General features: G+C 46.2%; 1 protein-coding gene across 2 annotated transcripts; it reads right to left on the bottom strand.

The window, feature by feature from the left end:
- Positions 1 to 4353: 4353 nt before the first annotated feature.
- LOC137472737 (AF4/FMR2 family member 1-like) lies at positions 4354 to 7558 on the bottom strand. 2 transcript variants are annotated; one of them, XR_010998390.1, is made up of 4 exons: positions 7306 to 7558; positions 6616 to 6948; positions 6266 to 6369; positions 4354 to 4667 (listed from the first exon to the last, which is right to left on the bottom strand). XR_010998390.1 is itself a non-coding variant. In XM_068188086.1 (3 exons), the coding sequence occupies exons 1-3, from the start codon at positions 7516 to 7518 to the stop codon at positions 6328 to 6330; spliced, it is 588 nt and encodes a 195-aa protein (XP_068044187.1). In that variant the 5' UTR covers positions 7519 to 7558; the 3' UTR covers positions 4983 to 6327. The 2 variants fall into 2 exon arrangements, 1 of the variants encoding a protein (XP_068044187.1); XM_068188086.1 differs by lacking the exon at positions 4354 to 4667 and having other exon boundaries at positions 4983 to 6369.
- Between the last annotated feature and the right edge of the window lie 391 nt (positions 7559 to 7949).

Genomic DNA, 7949 nt, shown 5'->3' on the forward strand with positions numbered 1-7949 from the left:
AGGCTGGTGTGGCTGCCACTTGGTGGCATTTTAACGCAAGTAGAAGCAGGCAACTGTGCAGCTCTGGCTGTTCCTGAGAGTGGCGGCAGGGCCAATGAGAAACATTTGCTTGACAGGCAAGACTTAACATGGGCCAAGAATTGCTCAGACATTGTCTTCCCCTGCATGCATTTTCCAAGAAAGGAAAAAAATAAATAGGACAGTGCAAATCAACATTCCAAACTGGGAGAAATTGTAAATCCACTCACAGCTCTGTAAAGCCCATGGCCACAGGAACAGCCGGCACAGCGCTGCTGAAGGCACACAGGGCACTGCTATTTCCAGCCCCTTTGGCATTAGGGTAAAAGTCACCCCTCTGCATGTCTGCGGTGCTGATTCACACCCACTGGTTTTGAGCAGAAGGTCAGTTACTGTCCTTAATTAAAGTTTTCATCACTAACAGAAGGTCAAAGCTGGCAGACAAAAGGAACAGGTCAAACAGTCATCTTGTTCATGTCCTAGAATAGCCCCAAGTGAAAACAATGAGCATCTTTCCTAACCCACTGCAGGCCCCTGACCTGGCTCCAGGTTGAAATACCATGGATTTTTAAAAATTTTCTGTTATTTCATAGAATCACAGAATGGCTTGGGTTGAAAGGGACATTAAAGATGGTTGAGTTCCAGTCCTCCTGCTATGGGCAGGGACAACTCCAGGGACAAGGAGTAAATCAGGTTTGATAGGTAAAATGGGGAGAAGGGAACATAGACCTTCCTTCCACCCATTAGGGCAGCTTATCCCTGAGAGGCGCTAAGGCTTTTAATAGAGTGAACATAAAAGGCCAGTCCCTTGAAGATGCAGAAAGACCCAGCCATGATCCTGGTTGTCCTGCAGGGCCAGAAGGCAGAATGACTGCAGGCAGGAGCCCTTTCTACAGAAACTCCTTTGGGAAATGTAGGCATTTTGCTAGTATTTATTTCCTGTTCATTTTCTTGAGCCTCAAACCCGCAAACAGGTGGCTACTGCTCAATCTGTGCAGACATCTTCCTACATCATGAAATGATGTGGAAAAGGGAGATAATTCTTTCTTGTAATCACAATTATTTTGGGATACCATCCTTCTCTCCACACTCGCACAGGTCTTCAGAGATAGGGAAGGCATGTGACAGCATCAGGGCGAAGGCAGACACACCACTGGATGTGAGGATGGCAGGATGCTGCTGTCACACACCAGGAAATCTTGGTGTAGACAAGGGTGTCAACACACTGGACTAGCATGCTGATAAATCAAGATTCCAGAATCTCTCACTGAGATCAAGCATCCGTGTTTTATTGACTGTCTTATGACCATTATCAATACTTTGCTTTGATATTGCAATACAGTGACTTTTGAGCGGGAAGATGGAGGAATATGACTGTGAAAAGGAACCTGCTCAGCTGTGTTTGAGGCACAATGAAACTTCTTGTGCAAATAAAACTTCTTGCTTAACAGTTTTTGAACTTGCTTCTAAATATCTTGTATAAATAACATTGATCCAAAGCCCATCAAAGTCAACTGAAAGGTGACTGAAAAACTTGAAGGGTTTGGGGTTTTTCCTTTTTTTTTTTTTTCACAGAAGTGTGATTTCTCTGAAAAAAACAACTCCTTGAGCCATACTGCAGGAATAATTTCCAGGAAATCTTTGGGTAGAGAAGGGTGTCAACTGAACACACCAGTGCTGTGGATGCTGCCTCCACTGTTAGCCTGGCAAGGGAGAAGTGCTTGCAAACAGCTCATGTTTCCCTTTTGGGTTCCCTTGGCAGGTTTCTAAGTCACTGGGTCCTGAGTCCTCTCCCATAGGAAGGATGCCCTACTTTGGTACCAGATTCTGCTCTTGGACACTCACTGAGACCACCAGTGCTTGTAGGCAAATATCCAAATGCAAAATGTGCCTTATGTTCCACATTCAGCCACTTAATCCCTCCTTTATCAGAAGAGATTCCTCTCCCTGGAAGCTCTCAGACTCACAACAATGTCCAAGCAATCCTAAGGACCCGTTGCAGTTTTCCATCCCCACCAAGCCAAATGCCAAAAAGCAGCCCAAGGAGGAATCCTCCCTGCGAGTCCCACCCCTCCAGCACAGGAGAAAGTCGGAGCTGTTTCCAGCCTCATTTTGGGTGTTATTTTGCCACCCAAACTTGGGTCTGTCAAAGCTGAAACTGAGCAAGACCCTCAGTAACACAGTCTGAGTGCAGATTTCCTTGTCAGCAACAGGTGTGAAAATTGTCCTGTTAGTTACTCCTAGGGGACACACTTACAGACCGTCATGACATGGGCCCATTCAGACAATTCATTGCACTAGGTAATTTCATAGGTAGGTGTCACACTGCGATACGAAATAACTCGCACACGGACGTTAGATGTGAAAGGGGCAAGAAAAGAACTCAAAGAGAGGATTTGGTTTTCTGACTCCACTAGATATAGAATTCCAAAAGTGACAGTGTATTGGAGGATGAAATTGCCACCTCTCCAACCACGCTGGTTAAACTAACAGTTCATCAATTCTTTCTACCCACAAACAAGAATGTAAAACAAGCATTATTTACAAGAAGAGTGTGAGAAAATTCAGTAGAAATATGTAAACATCAGAAGGTATAGAAAACTTTTAGAAGAACTTTAAAACTTTCAAAAGAACAGGGTGACAGTAGGTACCACCCTCCGTCTCTTCTTTTGCAAGGTAGAAAAGCATTACCCTCAAAAAACACAACAGTTTTCCAAAAGTAACCAAGAAAATCTACAACTGTATTTAAAACAAAAGTAATGTGCAGGTGCTTTGCATTGAACAAAAAGAAAATAAATAAAACCAAAGTTTTCTAAGGCTTCAGAAGAACAGAGAACTTGGAACTATTTACATCCTGGAGACCCAGTTAAGGCATTTGGTTCCAGTCTGGGTCACTGTAAATTCTGTCTCCTTCTGTGTATGAGGTCAGGCCAGCTCTTGGTCACGTCACTTGGCTTTCCAGAGCAGAAAACTCTGGAACAAAAGGAGGAAGAGAGAAAACATTTGGTTGGATTCATCCAAGAGGCACACCTGGCAGAACACAATCAATGACTCGAGTCACTTTACTCCAAGAGGACCTGCACAACTTTTTGACTTTCAGCAGCTGCCTCTTTCTGGAGAGGATTTTTACAGCCTCCCAGCCACTCAGCCAGGCACATCGTGCTTATTTTCTATTGCAAGTTTGCCAGCAGACCATGGCAATGCATCCCTTTGCCCAGAGGGGCCCACAAACCTTGGTCTTTTATGGAAAATGACACTGCAAAGGCCCCATGGGATGGCAGGTTACAGCTTTTCAGTATTCCCCACTGCTTGTACCACAGGACAACACAACATTTGTAATGATTAAGCTGTACAATCAAAAACAGCTTATCAGCAGCTCTAGGAAATCCTTTTGGCCAGTACTGATCAAAGGCCCAGCAAGAAGTCAAAAATTCAAGTGCTGTTCAGCTGTAGCCAAGCTACTTAGCAGGTGCTGCCCTGAAAGGGCAGCTCTCCCCCATCCCTCCCTCTCTCTTTGCTCCCAAAAGAAGTGCTCAGGACGAAGCAGAAGCCGGGCTGGCTACAGGGCCAGCCCTGTCTGGTGTCTTCAGTAACTACAGGCAGGGCTGTAAAACAAACACTTACTGTTCTAACTTCAGGTCTTCTTCTCTTGTCTTGTCTGGTCTTGTCCTTACGTGGCAGAGAAGTCACTGGAAAAGGATTCTTCTCATCCCCTGCAGATCCCTGAAAAACCACAGAGAGAAAGCTGGTCAGAGAGAGATGCCTAAAGCAATTCCAAAGCCAGGCTTTCCTAAATTCCCAGAGAAAACGTTCATTTCTCCCAGGCATAGTCTATGCAACGAGCTCTCCCCCTCTTGCCTTCTTTCCTAGCACTCCCTCCAATAATCAAAATGGAACCTTGGCTTCTCACCTGGCAGCTCTCAGTGCTTTGTACCATTAAACTTTTCCCAAGCACAGAAAAATTCAGGAGCAGGTTCCTTGTTCAATGGCTGAGAGTGCAGTGAGGACTGGAAGCAGGAAAATTATCAGGAAAAAGCAAGCAATTAGAAGGCAGCTAATCAGTGTGCACAGTCTGGCCTAACATATAGCCCTGCCCCCGCCCCCCACAAAACATCCTCGACCCCATACCTCCAGCTGTCAGTAAAGAGCCAAATTTTTAAAAACAGCCAGTAAAATTTGATTTTTTTAACCCATAAATGCAACAATTTTGTCAGCATGCTATAAAACCTGAGGCCCAGGTTGCAGCCACACCCACAGGTTATTTATAAATAAATCAAAATTTTATTTTATAAACCCACTGCAGTTGCCTACAGTCAGAAATGGTCACTTATCGGAGAGGATGTTTCTGAAGTGAATCCCACAGCACACCTGTGTTGCAGGAATCCTCCCACCAGCTCTCCTGGGTACCACTGTTGATGCCCTGGGATTGCTCCTTGTGGTCTTCCTCCACTTTCCTGTGCTTGGCAAACAAAGGATCCTGGCTCATGGCAGGGTTATCCACGGCAGGCAGGTCCAGGTCATCAGTCGCAGTTCTGGGTCTCTTTTGGGTCGTTGTGGTCGAATTTGGTGCACATTGTGCAGCAGTCATGGCCGGCAGTGCTGGCAGCACCACATTTTTCCTCTCAGTTTGGAACGAATCTTCTGATGCTCTGGACCAGAGAAGCAAATTCATGATCATGATGTACATATAACCTAGGCATTTCTTAAAAGTTCGCCTACATCCTGCCATTCATGCCAATGTCTCAATTAGACATCACTTCCAAAGCTGAGCGGCTACAAATAAGAGGGAGTTTGAATTGGCAGAGACTTTCGCATTCAATAACAGTGGCCCAGCAGATTTCTGATCATCTGAAATCAGGATGACCTGGGAATTCTGGCAGCAAGAAGCAGCCCCAAATAGCTCTCAACCTGTTTCACCACTGCTCATTTCCATCCTTTCTAGCCAGCTTCGCAAAGTTTCCAAGAACACACCAAGCAGTGAATCCCAGCTCATGGACCGCAGCATCAGAAGAGCAGGAAATGAAGTTAAACCCAGGGAGAAGGCTCAGGTGTGAGGCTGCACTTCTTGCCTAACTCTGCTGGGCATGGGACGGTCCGCTCACCTCTTTCAGCACCCACTTTTCCCGTGTTTTGGTCCCTAGTCACTGCACACGTGCTCTCCAGCTGCTCTGCCTTGGCTCAGCTGATGCTGCACCGAGGATGATTTGACACAGAGCACAGCACCATCCTCGACCCGATCCAGACTCCTCTCTGCCCAAAACTACCTCCTACCCTTCCCACTCCAAAAGCCAGCGCATGACTAAGACAGCTGCTCATTTTCCCTGAGGAAAAGGGAGGAAGGAACTCCAGAATTAAAGCTCTTCCATTCCTACTGCGATTGGAACATCCCTTCCCCCAGCCAGTCATCAGCCCCGACACCTCTGTGCTTTCAAAGGATGTCAGAAGGGAAGGGCTCCCTACCCTTACTCACCTACACCTTCAGAGTGGCTTTCTGCACTGGTTGCTTCTGTGGGAATTGTCAAAATCAGAGAGTTTTAGGAAAGCTACAAAAAGCAGACCTCAGAGACAACAAAACTACAATTAGAGCTAAGCAATAGCCGTAAGATTTATCAACAGAAAAATTATATAAGAAGTAGAAAAACAAGGACAAATAGAACAATAGTCTGTATATTAACACTTGCCTAGAATACCGCCCTAAGCTACAGAAAAGTACATCTAGCAAGATATTAAGAAGTTCTAAGCTTAATAATAGAGCTTTGTGCATTGTGTTTTAAAGCTTACAAACAAGAATTACATTCAAAATAAGGAAACCCTCTTTCAACAAAAAATGCATGTACTGCTAGTAGTTAGATACAACTACTATCAATATGCTTTTGTTTTGTGTGATTAGTCAAAAAACTTTTGAAGTAAGTTGTAACATTAAGTTCTTTGTGTGCTACCAAAAATGTAGACTACTACTGTCTTCCCATTGTCATAACCATGTCGTAAGACTAATGCTAAAAAAGAAACTTAACACGCGTTCCACAGCAATCCCATCCCATTCATAATTTATACATAAACCCCCAACCAACAATAGCTTCCAGCATGTAAAGGCCAATCTGCAGCAGCTGTAGCTGCAGAATGCACATCACGTTAGAAGCAAACTCTTGAGTGTCTGGACAGGAGATACAGGAGTTCTTCATCTTTCCCTTCTGAAGAGAGACTTAGATTTACACATCTTTCTGACATCCCATCACTGCATACTCACTTCAGTTTATTGGAGCCTTTGTTTGCTGAAAGCGGAAATTATTTTGTTGGGATTTTTTTGTCTCATTCCTTTTTCTTCCTGGGAGTATCCCCCTTGTCTTCCCTCTAGCAGCAAGAATAAAAACAGGGAAAAAAAATCACTCAGGTCTTGGAAGTTCACCTAAAGTACAGACCACTACAGCTCAGTTTGATAGATTCTGGCTGAAAACAGAAAAAAACAACACACTGGAACTCCCTTTAGAGGAGAAGCATCACGGCTCTACTGCCAGCCTATGAAGGGGAAACTCCACACGGGTTTTTCAAACACCACCTTGGTCATTGTCCAAACCCACTTCCTCTAGCCCCTCTCACCTTCTTTTTGGGGGACTCCTCAGGACTCCTCATGGCTTTCCTCTTCACGTCTGCCTCCCTTGCAGGCGAGAACAACTTCTTCTCCCCAGGAGGCAAGGGCACCTTCCCTTTGTGCAAATCCCCAGGCCTGTGGCCACTGGGCATGAAGGCATCATACTCCTGAGCATGTCTCAGGAGACTGGGCTCCAAAAAGCCTTTGGTGTTGACCTGGTGGGAGCCCTTTCTCTTCTCAGAGGCCTTGTGAAGTGCCGGCTTCAGGCCTTTTTTGTCGGTGGCTTTTGGCTTCACTGTTTTCTTGACTTTGGGCTGGTCCTTGCAAGACTGGCCTGTGACCTGCAAAAGACCAGCCTCACTCTCTACCTTCCAGACTCTCTTGGATTCGTCATGTACCTGGGACATACTTGGCCTTTTGATACCCAGAGTATTCTTGGGCAAGGCCTCCTTGGTGTGCACAGGAGGCTTCAGAAAGCTGGGCTTGGATGTAACATCAGATTCGTGGGCAGGCTTGGCCACTTGGCCACAACTCTGGTCAGGAACCTTGGGCACGTGGGCAGAGCTCTTGTCAGGCTCCTCGTGCTTCCTGTTCTCAGAGGGTTTTTGCACTCCCAGCTTCAGGCCTTTTCGGAAAGCAGGTTTTGGTTTCTCTGCTTCTTGGACTTACAGCTTGTCTTTGGAGGACTGGTCTCTGACCTCCAACGGACCAGGCTCGCTCTCCAGCTTCAGGACTTTCTTGGATTTGTCATGCTCCAGGGGCTCGCTGGGCCTTTTGATACCCACAATCTTCCTGGGCAAGGCCTCCTTGGTGTGCCCAAGAGGCTTTAGAGAGCTGGGTGTGCTCATACCATGAGATTCCTGAGGAGCCTTTGTCACTTGGCCAGAGGTCTTATGAAAATGCTCGGTCATTTGGCCAGAGGTCTTGTGAGTGTCCTCGGCCACTTGGGAAAAGGTCGCCACTTGGCCACAGCTCTTGTAAGAAGGCTCCCTTGCCTTGGAGTGGTGCTGGCAGGAATTGCTGCTGATGCCCTGCTCCTGCTTCACGCCCTCCTCACGTCCATGCCCATGGGCAATTTCCATGGGACCCTCTCTTTGTACTGCTCTTCGCTTTATCTGGGTCATTAGGTTGTCAAGGTGCCACTTTTTAGAAGCTGATGGCTCAGGCTGCCAACAAAAGAGAAAAGAAGGATTCAAGACTGATGCCTTTTTGGCTCTTTCTGTCCTAGCACAGCTCCCCAGAGCCCAGAGACTCTTGCCCAGAAGTCTGGCCTTTGGCCTGTGAAGAACTGACTCTAAACTAACAGGCCACAGGCACTAACTTGCTCCTTGAGCATGGTATG

The sequence above is a fragment of the Anomalospiza imberbis genome, chromosome 4, assembly GCF_031753505.1.
Source record: "Anomalospiza imberbis isolate Cuckoo-Finch-1a 21T00152 chromosome 4, ASM3175350v1, whole genome shotgun sequence".
NCBI lineage: Eukaryota > Metazoa > Chordata > Aves > Passeriformes > Viduidae > Anomalospiza > Anomalospiza imberbis.

Excerpts from the sequence above, each read along its gene's own strand:
- LOC137472737 (XM_068188086.1), bottom strand. The coding sequence starts at position 7,518 with ATGACCGAGCATTTTCATAAGACCTCTGGCCAAGTGACAAAGGCTCCT. Across the intron at positions 6,949-7,305 it reads GCGAGCCTGGTCCGTTGGAG|GTCACAGGCCAGTCTTGCAA; the intron begins GTCAGAGACCAG and ends GGTCTTTTGCAG. Across the intron at positions 6,370-6,615 it reads AGGAGTCCCCCAAAAAGAAG|AGGGAAGACAAGGGGGATAC; the intron begins GTGAGAGGGGCT and ends TCTTGCTGCTAG.